General features: G+C 40.3%; 1 protein-coding gene and 1 non-coding gene across 3 annotated transcripts in view; both read right to left on the minus strand.

Annotated features, from left to right (window-relative positions):
- Positions 1–19,356, minus strand: part of NUDT3 (nudix hydrolase 3) — a 123,194-nt gene that overhangs the window by 13,065 nt on the left and 90,773 nt on the right. The window contains exon 3 of one of the 2 annotated variants that reach the window (NM_001082466.2): positions 691–735. The exons of the other annotated variant lie outside the window; for it this stretch is intronic. Coding sequence (NP_001075935.1) covers positions 691–735 — 45 coding nt within the window. The remainder of the gene's footprint in view (positions 1–690; positions 736–19,356) is intronic. 2 annotated transcript variants of the gene reach the window in all.
- LOC112443903 (small nucleolar RNA SNORA31) lies at positions 16,724–16,849 on the minus strand. The gene has a single exon (XR_003032308.1). It is a non-coding gene; the product is annotated as a small nucleolar RNA SNORA31 (small nucleolar RNA).

Raw genomic sequence — 19,356 nt, forward strand, 5'->3', positions numbered from 1 at the left:
ACAGGCTTGATCCCTGATCAGGGAACTACGATCCCACATGGTCAAAAAAAAAAAAAAAAAAAAGACAGTAATGGACAGTGTTTATGTCCCCGCCAGAAAGCGAAGCGAAGTTGCTCAGTCGTGTCCGACATTTTGCAACCCCATGGACTGTAGCCTACCATGCTCCTCCGTCCATGGAATTTTCCAGGCAAGAGTACAGGAGTGGGTTGCCATTTCCTTCTCCAGGGGATCTTCCAGACCCAGGGATCAAACCCGGGTCTTCCACATTGCAGGCAGATACTTTACCATCTGAGCCACCCCCGCTAATACCACCCCAATTTCATGTTGAAATCCTAACCCCCAAGGTAATGGTATCAGGAAGTGGAGACAGTGGGAGGTGACTGGGTTATGACAGATGACCCTCATGAATGGAATTAGTGTTCTTATAAAACAGACCCTAGAGATGTTTGGTTCCTTCTCTGCCATCCAAGAACACAAAGCAACAGCTGTCTATGAACTAGGAAGGGGGTCCTCACCAGACACTGAATTTGCTCGGGCCTTTATCTTGGACTTCCTAGGAATCAGTTTCTATTGTTTATAAGCCACCCAATTTCTGGTATCTTTGTTATAGAAGTCTGAATTGTCTAAAGGTCAAGATATATATGGTTATTAATATAATACCGATTGCACCAAAGATTTTAACAGATTTACCTCAAAAATTCCAACTAATCTTCCCAATGTCCCTTTTACTCCAGCCTGAAAAAGAAAAAAGAAAAATGTGTGCGTTGACATTGCTTACAGTGCTGGTCTCATTCTGAATCTTCTCGACTAATCTGTAAAACAGAAGTAAACTGTAAAACAGAAGTAAAAAGCAAGAGGACACAGCTCAGGTGGACCCCAGGTCTGTAGGAGTGCTAACAGTGTGTTCTCGAGGTCACAGACTGAAAGGAGTAGGGTATGCTCTGGGGAGAAAGTCCTCCTCTCCTGTCCAGGCCTCTCACCACTGCAAAACTGGCCAAACAGAGCAACAAGCAAGGCCACAGCCATACCAAAGATACGCTGAGGCAGGAATTACTTCGGTCATTTGCCCATTCATTCACCAATATAGACAGAATGCCTAATCTGAGCCAAATAGTGGTGCAGATGCCAGAGGTACAGTGATGAATAGGCTAGAACTCAAGTTGCATGAGAATAAGACCCTTATCTGACTTGTTCTTGGCTGTCTGTACACTGTACGTCCAGAACAGAGCTCAGCACCCAGCAGGAGCACAGCAAAGCGGTCAAGTCAACAAAAACACAGTCCGGGTAATTCTGCTAAATCACCAGTTTTATGACAGGAATGCACAGAGCATGTGATAGACAGAGAATGATGGGGAGAGGGCAACTTTACACAGTGGTTAGGCTTCTGCAGTAAATACAATGTTTATTCCATCAGTCTTTTGGTATTTTTTTTTTTAAGATCTGTGTCTTTCTGATGCATTATAGGTGAACTTTTCGATATATTCCACTTTACTAATTTACTTTTCAACCATATCCTGGATAAAGTTACCCATGTCTAGTCCCTTTTTTATTTGATATCTTTCATATCTGTGTATATCTACCTGTTTCCATTATGGACACCTTTGCTTCCATGATTTTGTTGTTGTTGTTGTTCTTTTAAAATAGAAGTTATTCCTTTATTTTTTTGAGCATCCTGAACATATTTAGTTTATCAGGTCATGCTATAACATTCATTTCATCCGAAGTTAATAAATAATTCACATTCTATTTGTGATGTTGCTGTCAGAGGCTCTCCAGAGTGGCAGTTTAGGGCTCCTGCTCCACAGGAATACAGGGACGCTGCCGCACAGCCCGCCCTCGACTGCGCCGCAGCTGTGTCCTTGCCCTCCCTGGGCCCGTATCTCGCTAAGTCTCAGCTCCTGGTGTCCTTTCCATCAGGCAGGACCTCACCCTTACTCCAAGGGCTTCAACTGCCAGCCAACCAAGGCCACGCAGGCTGCAACTGTCCTCTGCCCTTCTGCAATTCTGCTGTTTCTGATCTAAGGAGGCATCCACTTTGCTTTTGGGTCAGGCTATGTCTTTTTAGCTTTTTGGAAATGCATGGAGGATGCAGTAACTTGTTTTTTACTACAACTGCCATGTTACTTTGTACAATACATTAAAAAAAATAAGGCAAATATACTTTCAGTAGGAGCTCAGTATGTTTGTACAGAATGAACAAAAATTTTAAATAAGTTCCCTAAAAGTTATTTAGAGATATTTAATAATAGAAACAATAGAAGCCAATTCAAAGGTCTAGATTCCTGGATGAGCTATATTTTGAAATTAATTTTTGCTAATTATCTGTCAACGAATTATTTTCCTTTCTCTTGCCAACATGCTTGTTTCTTTCTCCCTTCTTTTCCCCATGTGGCTTTTGGTCTACTTGAATGCAAATGTGTACCTTTTCTTATTTAAACTGCTTTTCTACATTTTCAGAAATAATTGCACTCCACAGCCAGATAAGACTAGCTAGGTTGGACTGCATGAATTAACCAATGAAGCTACCTGGACAAGTGGGACGAGCTGGCAGGCTATGCTCATCTGGAAAGCCAGCGCTGGTCTCTGGTCCGAGGCCGCCCAAATGCGCTCAGATGGGCTCCTGAGAGGAGTCACCTGTCACCTGCCACAGGCCGCCTCTGACAGGGCCCGGGAGCAGAGCTGCCAGGCTGCAGGGGGGGCAGGCCCGAGGCAGGCTGGGAGAGGGGGCAGCACAAGGACGACTGCTAGAGGTTCACAGAACACCGTTCACATTTCTCTTCTGCAAAGTGGAAAAGACGTCTCTTCAGCAGTCACTGTTCAATTATTTATTCTTCTTAACGAAAACAAAGTACAGAAAAGGAAATACTCTTCAAATTTTAAGGGCATAAATCATCTTAATATTATGACAATACATATAATTTATTTAAAACTTTTAATTATAGTAATTTCTGCATTCAACACCAATATGTTTCTATGATTTACTCTGTGTTAGAGGCAGTTCATGCATTGGAAAAGGAAATGGCAACCCACTCCAGTGTTCTTGCCTGGAGAACCCCAGGGACGGGGGAGCCTGTTGGGCTGGCATCTATGGGGTCGCACAGAGTCGGACACGACTGATGTGACTTAGCAGCAGCAGCAGCAGAGGCAGTTAGGAAAAATATAAAAGCGTTTTTTTCTTAATGAAATAGATGCATTTTTATTGTCTAAGGTAAATCAAATAATGCTGTCATCTGTACAATGAAATTCAGTGGCATATATTTTTACTTCTAATTAGTCTAATTAATTACTTCAAATCAACAATAGTTTTATTTGTTCCTTAAATGTTTCTTTCAAGTTTTATTCTAATATTCAGGAGATCTACTTGGGGGAATTCTATCTAAGGTGATTTCTATCTTATCTACAGTATTATCTACATTAAAAGCAAAGAAATGTTCCTAATTTATCAGTTTTTAAAATTTGGCTTTAGCAGTTTTCTCAAGAGGAGGCTCTTCTTTTCTAAGAATAGGATTTTGGTTCTTTAAAACCACAGTGCTAGTAAGAGGACGATTCCTTAGAGGCAAAGGGTCTGAGACAGCGTTTACTGTAACCAAGTTACTTTTTCACAACCTTCCACAGTCCCGCTTTCATATCCTAGCTCTCTCTCAAATGCTGCCACAAGCAACTGGACAGAGATATTTTTATCTCTCACATGATTCTTGCACGCAGGTCAGGATAGGTGTCCGGATCACATCTGACAGATACTTGGCTCAGACATTTGGGGCTAAGACTTGATTCAGGGTATATGTAAGCTTGGTCCAGTCACAGTGCTGGTATAGCCTGTTTTTCTTATAATCATATGAAAGCAGTTACAATTTCAATCGGTACTGTCAAAAGCCCCCAATCCAGAGAAGTCGCCCATCTTAGCCAGTAGTAAGAATTTCAAATAAAGTAGCTGCTGCCCCTCATTATTCAACCACATGCAGGTGAGTGGTCTCTCCAACTTCAAAGTTTACAATATCAATTCTAACACTTTTGAGGTCTAGTTAACATAAATTAATTGAGCAACTGTTTACATTTTAAAAAGGAAAAAATGCAAATGTCTTTTTTCCTTTGGCAGTGTTTTACTGGGATTGGAAGTACTTACTGGAAAGGGCTGGAATGACAAGGGACACTCCAGTGTCTTGTCCTTCCCTCAGTCTCCAGGGGGTGTACCTGAGGCCCAGGCAAAGGAACTGATGTGTCAGGCCTCTGAAGCGTACATTTCTGCATGCGCACACTCAGTCGTGACGGACTCTTTGTGACCCCCTGGACTGCAGCCCTCCAGGCTTCTCTGTCCATGGGACTCTGCAGGCAAGAATACTGGAGTGGGTTGCCATTTCCTCCTCCAGGGGATTTTCCCAACGCAGGGATCGAACTGGCATCTCCTGCGTCTCCCGTGTTACAGGTGGACTCTTTGCCACGGAGCCAGTGGGAAGCTCCCCCTGACGGGCCTTTGAACCTCCCCTAAAATGGTGGCCCACCACAAAGATCCCTGGCTTTGTGCTTAGTCTGCTGCTGCTGCTAAGTCGCTTCAGTTGTGTCCGACTCTGTGCGACCCCATAGATGGCAGCCCACCAGGCTCCCCCATCCCTGGGATTCTCCAGGCAAGAACACTGGAGTGGGTTGCCATTTCCTTCCTCAATGCATGAAAGTGAAAAGTGAAAGTGAAGTCGCTCAGTCGTGTCCGACTCTTAGCGACCCCATGGACTGCAGCCTACCAGGCTCCTCCGCCCATGGGATTTTCCAGGCAGGAGTACTGGAGTGGGGTGCCACTGCCTTCTCATTAGTCTGGATGGGCACAAAGTGTACCATCACCTTCTGAAGCCAATTTTTCACACTCAGGTGGACGCTGTGGCAGACAGATGGCTATCTAGCCCACAAGCATTCTCCCTTCCTCCCTGCTACCAGTAAGACCCAGATTCTGTTCAGGTGAGAGCTCTGGCACACCTGACCACTAAGGGAGGTCTGCTGCCCTCTGCAGTGACAGGTTTAGGGGTACTGTGTGTGACCCAATTCTGGGTCAATGGTTCCTGAGAAGAATATTTCTCAGAGGCTTCTGGGAAAGATTTCCCATCATGATAAGAAGAGCTGTACAAAGAGAAACCCTATACCTCCCTGCTTGTCAGGTGGAGATCTGAAACTTGGAGCTGCAACCGTCATCTTGTCATTGTAAGGGAAAGGCCTAGAAAATCAATGAGAAGTGAACCACAGTCCTGATCCCTGAGCTGCTGGAGCAACAGGGTAATGGCCAACCCCTAGACCTCTTACGTCAGGAAAGTAACTGTTGCTGTTAAAGCCACTTTTAGTCAGGTGTGCTGGAACCTGTATCTGAAAGCTTTCTGCTACTCTCCTTGATTTCAAAGGCAGCTCTCTGAGGAAAACTGCATATTCCCAAAGAAAAATTCTGAGCTCTCAGGGAGCTGTAGTATAAAATCTTCCTCTATCAAAAGCAGTAAGCCCAGGCCTAAAAGGAGTTCAGGGCAACAACTCGAATGCAAATATCTGCATGAGGAAACCTATGAAAAAAATATATGGTCTTCAATACATATAATTTTCTGGTATCCACCAGACTTAGAAAGTACATAAGAAAAGAAACACAGTGAAGACAGATGAAACAGAGGAGAAGCCAGTGTAAGTCCAGTGAGATTTCAACCCATTTTTTAATTTTGTTTTTTAAATGAAATACTTCAAGCATCAAAAAAGTAAAGAAAATAATGAAACAAACCTTCAGGTAGTTGTACCTTTATTCTTCTACAAAAATTTCAAAAATCAGTTTCTCAGATCTTTTGAAAACTTCTTGGGGGATATCTATTTTTATTTTTGGATTAATTTGAGAAAAACACACCTTTACAATATTTAGTTTCTTCATTCAAGAATAGACGATCTCTATCCATTTATTCGTGTCTTTTAAAATCCTTTAATGAAGATTTATTATTTTTATTGTAAAGATCCTGCACTCTATCAGCAAGGTATTTCAGTTCTAGTATAGTTCTGTTGCTATTGTGAATAATACATATTTTTACAAGTTACATATTTTCCAGTTGATTACCACTTGTTTAAAGAAACACTGCTGGTTTCTGCATATTGATCTTCGGTCTTGAAACTTTGGAGGGGGGTGGTTCTACCTCTTTATTGCTACCAACCCATCTACCTCAAGCCCCCTCACGCATGCGTGCTCAGTCATGTGACCCTATGGACTGCAGCCCACCAGGCTCTTCTGTCCAAGGAATTTTCCAGGCAAAAATACTGGAATGGGTTGCCATTTCCTTCTCCTGTCTTGAAAGTTTTAAAAATGCTTTTATTAGTTCTACTAGTTTCTGTTGTGTGTCTTTGGTTTTTCATAATTAATGATCAGACCATCTGCAAATAATGGTAATTTGCTTCTTCCTTTTGACTCTTTATTTTTGTCTTAACTGCAGTGGCTAGGACCACAGATCAATAAATGGCAGCATGATAGCAATCATAATTGTCTTATTCCTGTCTGCCATGGGGGATGCTTTGAAAATTTCAAAAATATGATGTTTGCTGGAGGTTTTATTAGATACTCTATCAAGTTAAGGACATTCCTTTTATGTTTGCTTACAGCTTTTAAGATGAAAGGGTACTGAATTTTAATAAACTATTTTTCTTCACTGACTGGTATGGTGATTTTATCTCTTTTAATCTCAATGAAATAAATTACATAAACATATTTCCCAAGATTGAACTATCCTTGTACCCTTGGGATAACCGAGTTGTGTGATACTTTGACAAAGCATTAGATTCTATCTGCAGTTATTTCACTTAGGATTTTCACATCCATGTTCATAGGTGAGAACTGACCCTTCTTTCTAAGTATCAAGATCAGAAGTCCAGTTCCAGTTCAGTCGCTCAGTCGTGTCTGACTCTTTGCGACCCCATGAACCGCAGCATGCCAGGCCTCCCTGTCCATCACCAACTGCTGGAGTCCATTGAGTCGGTGATGCCACCCAACCGTCTCATCCTCTGTCGTCCCCTTCTCCTCCCGCCTTCAATCTTTCCCACCAGCATCAGGGTCTTTTCAAATGAGTCAGCTCTTCGCATGAGGTGGCCAAAGTATTGGAGTTTCAGCTTCAACATCGGTCCTTCCAATGAACACCCAGGACCAATCTCTTTAGAATGGACTGGTTGGATCTCCTTGCAGTCCAAGGGACTCTCAAGAGTCTTCTCCAACACCACAGTTCAAAAGCATCAATTCTTCGGCGCTCAGCTTTCTTCACAGTCCAACTCTCACATCCATACATGACCACTGGAAAAACCATAGCCTTGACTAGACGGACCTTTGTTGACAAAGTAATGTCTCTGCTGTCTAGGTTGGTCATAACTTTCGTCAGGCCATAGCAAACTATGGCTCACAGACCAAATGTGTCCTACCACTGGTTTCTGTAAATTAAGTTTTACTGGAACGTAGCCATGCTAATTCATTTAAGTACTGCCTATGACAGTGTTCACATTATAACAGCAGTCATATTTGTGAGAGAGACCATATGGCTTCTATATCTGAAGTAGTTATTATCCGGCCCTTATAGAAAAAGTGTGCTGTTTGCTGAAATAAGATTATACTGACCTTACAAGAGGTGTGTAGTTATCCCTTCTCTAAACAGTTCAAGATAAGAATATACATTTTCGGAAATTTCAGTAAAATCCATCTAGTCTAATCTTGGGATTTTTCTGTTGGAGAGAGGGGGTGATTACTGCTTTATTTCTGTAAGCGTTAATGATCTACATATAGGCTTTCCAATTTTTCTTAAGTTAATTTGAGCTGTTTTCCCTAGAAAATTTTTATTAAGGTTTTCAAAATTTTTTGTTTGCAGCTTTTCATGGCATTCTCTTAATTTAAAAGTCTCTGTTACATCTGTGGTTATTTTCTTTTTTATTCCTTATATATTTGCTGCCTTCTCTCTTGTATCCTTTACAGGTTCAGTGAGAGGTTCATCTATTTTATTGGATAAATAAAAATGATCCACTTTTGGTTCTGTTGATCATTTTTCTTTTCCCCTACTAATTTCTGCCCTTTTCCTTGTTATTTTCATCCTTTTACTTTGAGAGTACCCTGTTGTTTTTCTGCTAGTTTCTTGAACTGACTGCTTAGCTTATTTAATATCTATTTTGTTTTCTAATAAAATCATCTAGGGCTCAAAGTGAATGACTTGCATCCTGTAAGTAATAACAGGAAGCACTTTCATAACTGTCTAGCTCTATATGCTTACTAGTTTTGACTTGTGATTTGTGCTTTAACTCTAAGGGTTATTTAGGACATTTTTTTTCCCTGTTTCCAAATGTTTCTCTCTGTTAAGCTGGCTCTGTTGTTGATTTCTAATTTACTGCACTGTATCACGGTATATACAGTCTATATTACTGATGTTGTGGGATTTTCAACACTTTTTTTTATGGCTTAACATAAGGTTTTTTAAAAAATAATTCTTTCATGTGTGCTTCAAAACTTACATACTCTGTTGGATACAAGGTTATTCCTCAATATATGGCATTTGATCAACCTTGTTAACTGTGTTACTCAATGCTCTTTTGGTTGCTTTTTCTATCAGTTTCTAAAGGAGATATTGTAAAGTCTTCAATATGGTTACAGACTTGTCAGCTTTTCCTCCTAACTCTGTCAATTCTGCTTTATGCAGGTGAAGAATTTGCCAGGTGCACACAAGTTCACGATCGCTATCTTGTCCTGATAAATTGTTCCTTTTATTATTAAAGGTTCTTCTTGTCCCTTTAATGTTTTTCACCAAAGTCTATTTTGTCTGATATTACAATTACTATCCCAGTCTTCTTTTGGTTAGTATTTGCCTAATATACCTTTTTGCAGCCCTTCATTCTTTGTCATTCAGTACTAGACCATTCAGGTATGACCTAAATCAAATTCCTTATGATTATACAGTAGAAGTGAGAAACAGATTTAAGGGCCTAGATCTGATAGACAGAGTGCCTGATTAACTATGGAATGAGGTTCGTGACATTGTACAGGAGACAGGGATCAACACCATTCCCATAGAAAAGAAATGCAAAAAGCAAAATGGCTGTCTGGGGAGGCCTTACAAATAGCTGTGAAAAGAAGAGAAGCAAAAAGCAAAGGAGAAAAGGAAAGATATAAACCTCTGAATGCAGAGTTCCAAAGAATAGCAAGAAGAGATAAGAAAGCCTTCCTCAGCAATCAGTGCAAAGAAATAGAGGAAAACAACAGAATGGGAAAGACTAGGGATCTCTTCAAGAAAATCAGAGATCCAAAGGAACATTTCATGCAAAGATGAGCTCGATAAAGGACAGAAATGGTATGGACCTAACAGAAGCAGAAGATATTAAGAAGAGATGGCAAGAATACACAGAAGAACTGTACAAAAAAGATCTTCACGACCCAGATAATCACGATGGTGTGATCACTCACCTAGAGCCAGACATCCTGGAATGTGAAGCCAAGTGGGCCTTAGAAAGCATCACTACAAACAAAGCTAGTGGAGGTGATGGAATTCCAGTTGAGCTATTCCAAATCCTGACAGATGATGCTGTGAAAGTGCTGCACTCAATATGCCAGCAAATTTGGAAAACTCAGCAGTGGCCACAGGACTGGAAAAGGTCAGTTTTCATTCCAATCCCAAAGAAGGGCAATGCCAAAGAATGCTCAAACTACCACACGATTGCACTCGCCTCACATGCTAGTAAAGTCATGCTCAAAATTCTCCAAGCCAGGCTTCAGCAATATGTGAACCTTGAACTTCCTGATGTTCAATCTGGTTTTAGAAAAGGAAGAGGAACCAGAGATCAAATTGCCAACATCCGCTGGATCATAGAAAAAGCAAGAGAGTTCCAGAAAAACATCTACTTCTGCTTTATTGACTATGCCAAAGCCTTTGACTGTGTGGATCACAATAAACTGTGGAAAATTCTGAAAGAGATGCGAATATCAGACCACCTGATCTGCCTCTTGAGAAATCTGTATGCAGGTCAGGAAGCAACAGTTAGAACTGGACATGGAACAAAAGACTGGTTCCAAATAGGAAAAGGAGTTCGTCAAGGCTGTATATTGTCACCCTGTTTATTTAACTTATATGCAGAGTACATCATGAGAAACGCTGGACTGGAAGAAACACAAGCTGGAATTAAGATTGCCGGGAGAAATATCAATAACCTCAGATATGCAGATGACACCACCCTTATGGCAGAAAGTGAAGAGGAACTCAAAGCCTCTTGATGAAAGTGAAAGTGGAGAGTGAAAAAGTTGGCTTAAAGCTCAACATTCAGAAAACGAATATCATGGCATCCAGTCCCATCACTTCATGGGAAATAGATGGGGAAACAGTGGAAACAGTGTCAGACTTTATTTTTCTGGGCTCCAAAATCACTACAGATGGTGACTGCAGCCATGAAATTAAAAGACGCTTACTCCTTGGAAGGAAAGTTATGACCAACCTAGACAGCATATTCAAAAGCAGAGACATTACTTTGCCAACAAAGGTTCGTCTAGACAAGGCTATGGTTTTTCCTGTGGTCATGTATGGATGTGAGAGTTGGATTGTGAAGAAGGCTGAGCGCCGAAGAATTGATGCTTTTGAACTGTGGTGTTGGAGAAGACTCTTGAGAGTCCCTTGGACTGCAAAGAGATCCCACCAGTCCATTCTGAAGGAGATCAGACCTGGGATTTCTTTGGAAGGAATGATGCTAAAGCTGAAACTCCAGTACTTTGGCCACCTCATGCGAAGAGTTGACTCATTGGAAAAGACTCTGATGCTGGGAGGGATTGGGGGCAGGAGGAGAATGGGACCACAGAGGATGAGATGGCTGGATGGCATCACTGACTCGATGGACGTGAGTCTGAGTGAACTCCAGGAGTTGGTGATGGACAGGGAGGCCTGGCGTGCTGGGATTCATGGGGTCACAGAGTCAGACAAGACTGAGCGACTGATCTGATCTGATCTGATCACTATGTTTGAAAACAACATATGGCAAGTGTTATTTTCTTTTTAATTGAAGTACGTGTCTTTAAGTTTCATTTATTGTGATTTATGGAGAAGGAAATGGCACCCCATTCCAGTACTCTTGCCTGGAGAATCCCATGGATGGAGGAGCCCGGTGGACTACAATCCAGGGGCTGGTGAAGAGTCCGGAACAACTGAGCGACTTCACTTTCACTTTTCACTTTCATGAATTGGAGAAGGAAATGGCAACCCACTCCAGTATTCTTGCATGGAGAATCCCAGGGACAGGGGAGCCTGCTGGGCTGCCGTCTATGGAGTTGCACAGGGTCGGACACGACTGAAGAGACTTAGCAGCAGCAGCATTGTGATTTAACCTGGAAATTTAGCTTTAATACTGAGCCACATGGGGTCTCTTGGAGAGTTAGAATCTTTAAATTTACCTCCTATGTACTAAGGTAGAATCTTTAAATTTACTTCCTCTGCATTAGGCAGTTTCCATTTGTTAAGTTCACTGAATTAAGAGGAAGCTGTTAAGTGGTAGTCAGATAAGTCAGACCTGTCCAGGTCCCGTGGTTGTTCGTAGTTTAAAGACTGCTGAGTCTCTAGAGGCAAGGATTGCATTTAGTATTTGCTGAAGCCGCTGTGAATTGTATTGGGGTCAACAGTACATACTTCCTAATGACTAAAAATCCTTTCCTGGAATGTGGAGCTGGATGGGAAAGCAAATACAACTGTTTTGGAAGAGTCATCTGGAATTAATTCATTTAGCAGAAGGCAACTGGCTCCTATCCCAGTAATTCAGTCTCCATTGAGGTTCCAACACAGACCTGCTCAAATACAGTGCTATGTTCTCTAACTTGGCAGATTCTAATCTCTACATCAAACCACTGAATTAACTATTCATCAATGAGTAGCATTCAATTATGTGTGACAATGTAGAGAGATAAACTGAGTAAAAAGATACATATATTTTTAACTCCAATTTTTAAAAACAATGGTTGAAGGATAATTTAGGAGTAGTTATTAGCAGTAAGAGAGCTAACCTTTACATCAGGCTCTCCTAGTAAGCCTAAAAAAATAAATAATAAATATCAATTCCTTGATTAAAGAGTGATTCTTTAGAAAAGCTGCTAGTGTTTAATATAAATTATAAATAAACCCACTTCTTACCAAAAGGGTTCACCAAATAGGAGATATTTCTGAGTTCCAACAATAAGGAGCAAAGTTTTCAAGTGTTTACATGCGAGGAATATTTTTGTGATACTAGACTTTTCCTAACACCCAACACCTAAGTCGAGAGTCTTGAGGAAAAGGATTATTCAAGGAGTCTAATAATTTCTTAACCATTCATGTGTGAAGAAAAAATTTTTTTCAAACATGTAATCACTTGTATTTTCTTATAAATAATTACCCATTGGTTGCCTACAGTCTTCATTATAACTCACCACCAAAGGTAAAAGACTGAACTGAAACATTTGGTAGGTCTTACAGTAACAAATGATACTTTCATTTCTTGAAAGTCCAAGTTTGCTCTCTTGGTCTTTGCCAGGGCAAAGGCAGACAAGAAACCAGGTCTCAAAGCATGCTCTGGAGCATTGTCACTGGCCAATAAGTAATCAGTGAACCAATAACACATGAGAAAAAAGATATAAGACAGAATACATTTATGGTGGGGTGGGGAGAGAAGGGGAAAATATTGCTGTGATTAATGAAAGCAATAAAAATTACTGGTCTTAAATGTAAATACTGTTGATACGACGAAAGTTAGTCACACAGTCGTGTCTGACTCTTTGCAATCCCATGGACTGTAGCCACTAGGCTCCTCCTTCCATGGAATTCTCCAGGCAAGAGCACTGGAGTGGGTTGCCACTTCCTTCTCCAGGGGATATTCCCAACCCAAGGATCAAACCTGGGTCTCCTGCATTGCAGGCAGATTCTTTATCATCTGAGCTACTAGGGAAGCCCCTAACAAATGATAACTTTTTGTATTTTCCAGAACAGTATCTTATTAATAATGATAATCTATACATAAAGTTACAAACTGAAACAAATGAGAATTGGGCAGTAAGAGGATATACATTTTAGACTGGGGTGTGTGTGTGTTGAGCAGACTGTTTTGTTTGGTTGGAAAAATAAGTATCTGTTCTAATGTGTTATTTAAAAGTAAACGAGACTCCTAGTTTCTGGTCCAGCATATACAAGGAGCCTAGAAGGTCCCATGCTGTCATAACAACAAATAAAAAGCTGAACAAACGCTTCTTAGGTTTATTAGAAAAGTGAAGCTACAGGGTAAGTCACTGCCCTCAAGTCAGAGACAGATCAGAGAATCTCAACTTACCAGAGCAGAAACCACCAAGGGAAGGGAGTGAGGGTAGGGTGAAGAAACCTGGACTGTGACTGATGAACCACTGAAGGTTCAAGGACAAGCCTAAAATCTTCTGGCAGGTGGTGGTGGGCAGGGGTGGGAGTGTGGTGCAGGGAGAAGGAGGTGGGGGGCGACCACACATTTGTGGTTTTAACTCCAGGAGCTCTACCCAGTTTTCACAGTGAACACTGGAAAAAAATTCCCTCCTGCTTCTGCAGAGAAGAAAAATAGCCAATTTTAAATACTCCGTAATATTCTGTTCTTCTTAACAAAGACTGCCTTCCGGAGAAACTATTTTATGTAATCTATTGGGGTTTCATCAGAGTCTATCCAACCTGGGAGAAGTGAAATACTCAATTCCAGTTCCTTCATCCATCCTGTCTCATCTTAAGAGGGGGTCGGGGGCAAGGAGCTGGAACTACTGAGAAGCACTTGTGAAGTTCACAGCCTGGGCACAGGCTCACTGAAAGACTGAGGCCTGATCACAGGACTGTAGAATGCACATCTCACATGTACTACTGAAGGCCCACTACTACAGTTCCTAGTATCCAGTCATCATGCTCAGCTTTCAACAATTAATCTTACTAAAAGGAAAAAACATTTTGAAGACACATAAAAACATTAGAAGCAGACTTAGATATGACAGGGATGCTAAAATTATCAGGCCATGAAAAAACCACCATGATTAATACGCCAAAGATTCTAATGGAAAAAGTAAGAAACAATGGGTAACACAAGCCGAGAGGCAGAAATTCTAAGAATGAATAAAAAAGTATTGCTCTAGATCAAACACACTGTAAACAGGAAGAATACCACTGATGGGCTCATTAGCAGACTAGACATGACTGAGAAGAGAAACCTTGAACTTGAGAATATGTCAACAGAAACTTTCAAAACTGAAATGCAAAGAGAAAAAATACTGGGGAAAAAAGCACACAGAACAGAGAGAATATCCAAGACCTGTGGGAGATTGATAAAGCATGTAACACTTTTAATGGGAATACCAAAAGAAGAAAGATAAAGGAACAAAAGCAATATTTGAAGCAATAAGGACTGAGAATTTCCTGAAATTAATGTCGGACACAAAACCAGAGAACTAGAAAACTGAAACAAGTATACAAAAAGCTACACCTAGCTGGACATATTATATATACAAACTGCAGAAATCAAAGGAGAAAAGTCTCAAAAGAAGCCAAAGGAGAATGGGAAACAGCTTACCTAGAGAAACAAAATTAAGAATTATTTCAACTTCTCAGAAACCACACAAACGACAAGAGAGGAGTGAAATATTTAACATGTTGAAAGGGAAAAATACCATCAATCTAGGTATGGTATTCTTTAAAGTGAAGGCGAAATAAAGGGTTTCTCAAACAAACCAAAGTTGAATTTGTTGCCAACAGGCCTGCCTTGAAAGAAATGTTAAAAGGAGTTCTTTGGCAAGAAGGAAAGTGACAGAGATCAGAAACTCTGATCTACATAAAGAAAAGAAGAATATTAGAGACAGGATAAGCAAAATGAAATCTTTATTTTTCTTACTCAATTGAGCTAACAGATTGTTAAAAATAGTAACAGCCACATTGTACTCAACTGTGTATGCACACGCGAAAGGGCGAGAGAGACGGTGACAGCAGTGACAGGCCGGGGAGGGAGGCCTCTCACAAGGCGCTTGCACAACACCAACAGCGGTATTTGAAGGTGGACTTCGGGGACTTCCCTGGTGTCCAGTGGTTAAAAATCCGCCTTCCAATGCAGGGGACACGGGGTTTGATCCCTGGTCAGGGAACTAAGACCCCACATGCTGCAGAGCAACTAGGCCCATGCGCCACCACTAGAGAGCCCATGTGCTGTCACTCCAGAGCCTCCCGAGCCCACGAGCTCTAGAGGCCGTGGCCTGCAACGAGAGAAGTCCACGCACCACAACAAAGACCCAGTGAGCCAAACTAAAAAAGAAGAAAGAAAAGACAGTGGACTCGGATTAGTGGTATAGTGCAAGCTCTAGGGCAATCACTAAAATAGAAGCATAACTGTTATGTTAGGAAAGAAGAGAAAATGGAATAATTTATTAAGTGCTCAACTGGAACCAGAAAAGGCAGAAAAAGAGTGGACAACAAAGATACAAACAAAGAGAATAAGGGCAACAAATAGAAAACAGTATCAAAGTTAGCAGCTGTTAAGTCAAGTATATCAATAATCACTTTAAACATCCATGCACTAAATATATCAATTAAAAGACAGGCTATCAGGGCAGACCAAAAAACAGTATGCTGTCTCCAAGAAACCCACTTTAAACATAAACACACATACAGATTAAAAGTAAACAGATAAAGAAAGACCATATACTATGCTAACACAAATCAAAAGAAAATATAAGTAGCTATACTAATTTCAGAGACAGCAAACTTCAGAGCAAGGAAATTTATTTACGTAATGATAAAGGGGTCAATTCTTCAAGAATAGGGCAGAACAATCCTTAAAGTACATGCATCTAACAATAAAGCATCAAAATATGCAAGGCAGAAACTGACAGTACTGCAAGAAGTAGATGAATCCATTATTACTGCTGGGAGACTTCAACACTCCTCTTCCAGAAATGGACAGATCAGCAGGCAGAGGGGCAACCAGATATAATTGATACTTACAGACCACTTAATCCAGTAATTGCAGAATACACTCTTCTAAATTTAACACAGTACATTACCAAGATAGACAACATTATGGGCCATAATTGACATCTTAACAAATTAAAAAGTATGTAAATTAGACAATGTATGCTTTCAGATCACAATAGGATTATATGAGAAATCAGTAATAGGAAAGACTGTCGGAGAAGCCAAAATGCTTGGCGATTAAACAATACATCGGACACGACTGAGCAACTGAACTGAACTGAAACAATACAACTCAAAGTAACACACAGGTCAAAGAAGAAATCACAAGGAAATTTTTAAAAACCCTGAATTAAATGAACATAAACACACAACTTATAAAAATTTGTGGGAGGCAACAAGAGTAGAGCATAACGGGTACTTTATAGCACTGAGTGTGTATTAGGTCTAAAACCAATAATTTAAGCTTTCACTTTAGGAACCAGAAAGTGAAGTCGCTCAGTCGTGTCTGACTCTTTGCCACCCCATGGACTACAGCCTACCAGGCTCCTCCATCCACGGGATTCTCCAGGCAAGAATACTGGAGTGGGTTGTCCTTTCCTTCTCCTGGGGATTTTCCTGACCCAGGGATCGAACCTGGGTCTCTTGCATTGTGGGCAGAGGCTTTATCCTCTGAGCCACCAGGGAAGCTTTCATTTTAGAAACTAGAAAATGAAGAGCAAATAAAATCCAAAGAAAGCAAAAGAAAATAAGCAACAAGATTAGAGCAGAATTTTATTTTATTTTATTTTTTTCCCTGTGTTCCCCCATTCAATCTGGGCTGCCACAATCAGGCAGGCAGAAAGCGCGAGGATGTTTTTCTTGCATCTGTAGTGTAGAGCAGAATTTTAAAACAGAAGATTTTAAAACATTTAAAATCAATTAATTTTAAAACATAAGATCAATGGAGAAAAAAAACAAAACTAAAAGCTCATTCTTTGGAAAGATTAATGCAATCAACAAGTTTCTAACACGGGTAACCAAGGAAAAAGAATTGAGGACTAACATCAAAAATTAAATTGAGGACATCACTACAAATCCCATGGACATCAAAAGAATAATAAAGGAATAAATCAACAAATACTATATCCACAATTCAATAACCTACATGAAATAGACCAATTCCTTGAAAGACACAATCTGCCAAAACTCAAAGAACAGACAACCTACCTAGGCCTATAAGAGAAACTGAATAATTAACCCTTCAACACAGAAAGCATCAGGCCCATGTGGATACACTGATGAATTCTACCTAACATTTAAAGGAGGAAACTGTATCAATTCTCTTCCAGAAGACAGAAGCAGAGAAAATACTTCCAAACTCATTCTATGAAGCCATCACTACCCTAATAACAAAACCAAAGACATTATGAGAAAACTATAGGCAATATCTCTCACGAATACAGGTGTAATAAAAATCCTCTAAATATTAGAAAGTGATATCTAACAATGTATTTTTTTAAAAAGTACACAAGCAAGTGGGATTTACTCCATGTATGCAGGGCTTGTTTCATATAAAAATCAATTAATGTAACCCACCACATCAAGAGGCTAAAGGAAGAAAAATCACATAATCTTATCAACAGACTCAGAAAAACCCCATGAAAAATTTCACCTATTTATGATTAAAAGAAATCTCTCAGTAAATGAACCTGACAAAACTTTATAAAGAACATCTAAAAAAATCTACACTTAATATCAAAATAAATGGTGAGAAACCAAAAGTCTTCCCACTAAGATCAGCAACAACGCAAGGATGCTCCCTCCCACCATCCCTCTTCAACATTTTATTGGAAGTACTGGAATAAAGTCCAGAATAATGAAAAATTATAATCAAACTAAATGCTCACATGTATTATATACCGTCTTTCAGTAATTACTCACATGTATATCTATTACCAGAAAAAAATGTCCACAATATAATGAGCTAATGAAATGGGTGAACTCCAATACTATTTTTAAAAAGATAAACACATATTTACAGATGTGTAAGCATGTATGAAAATTATTAAAATATTAACAAAGGTTATCTTTAGGTGATGGAAATATAAATGGCTTTTTGTTGTTTTGTACTGGTTATTTGTTAAGGTTCAATAACAGAGATAAGTTATGTGACAAAGCAAGTATGGTCAGTCAGTCAGGCTGCGACCCCATGGACTGCAGCACACAAGGCTTCCCTGTCCATCACCAACTCCGGAAGCCTACTCAAACTCATCCCATTGGTGATGCCGTTCAACCATCTCATCCTCTGTCGTCCCCTTCTCTTCCTGCCTTCAATCTTTCCCAGCATCAGGGTCTTTCCCAATGAGCCAGTTATTCCCATCAGGTGGCCAAAGTATTGGAGTTTCAGCTTCAGCATTAGTCCTTCCAATGACTATTTACTATCAGCTTTCTTTACGATCCAACTCTCACATCCATACACGACTACTGGAAAAACCATAGTCAAAGCTATGGTTTTTGTTGGCACTTTGTTCAAAGTAACGTCTCTGCTTTTTAACATGCTGTCTAGGTTTGTCATAGATTTTCTTCAAGGAGCAAGAGTCTTTTAATTTCATGGCTGCAGTCACCATCTGCAGTGATTTTGGAACCCCCAAAATAAAGTCTGTCACTTTCAGCCATAAGGGTGGTGTCATCTGCGTATCTGAGGTTATTAATATTTCTGTTGGCAATCTTGATTCCAGCTTGTGCTTCATTCAGCCCGGCATTTCTCATGATGTACTCTGCATATAAGTTAAATAAGCAGGGTGACAATATACAGCCTTGACATACTCCTTTCCGGATTTGGAACCAGTCTGTTATTCCATGTCCGGTTCTAACTGTTGCTTCTTGACCTGCATACAGATTTCTCAAGAGACAGGTCAGTGGTCTGGTATTCCCATCTCTAAGAATTTTCCAGAGTTTGTTGTGACCCACACAGTCAAAGGCTTTAGCTTAGTCAATAAAATGAAAGTAAATGTTTTTCTGAAACTCTTTTGCTTTTTCAATGATCCAGCAGATGTTGGCAGTTTGACCTCTGGTTCCTCTGCCTTTTCTAAACCCAGCTTCAACAACTGAAAGTTCATGGTTCATGTACTGTTGAAGTCTGGCTTGGAGAATTTTGAGCATTACTTTGCTAGCGTGTGAGATGAGTGCAACTGTGCGGTAATTTGAGTATTCTTTGACATTGCCCTTCTTTGGGATTGGAATGAAAACTGACCATTCCCAGTCCTGTGGCCACTGCTGAGTTTTCCAGATTTGCTGGCATATTGAGTGCAGCACTTTCACAGCATTGTCTTTTAGGATTTGGAGTAGCTCAACTGGAATTCCATCACCTCCACTAGCTTTGTTTGTCGTGATGCTTCCTAAGGCCCATGTGACTTTACATTCCAGGATGTCTGGCTCTAAGTGA

Source organism: Bos taurus, chromosome 23 (assembly GCF_002263795.3).
Source record: "Bos taurus isolate L1 Dominette 01449 registration number 42190680 breed Hereford chromosome 23, ARS-UCD2.0, whole genome shotgun sequence".
Taxonomy (NCBI): domain Eukaryota; kingdom Metazoa; phylum Chordata; class Mammalia; order Artiodactyla; family Bovidae; genus Bos; species Bos taurus.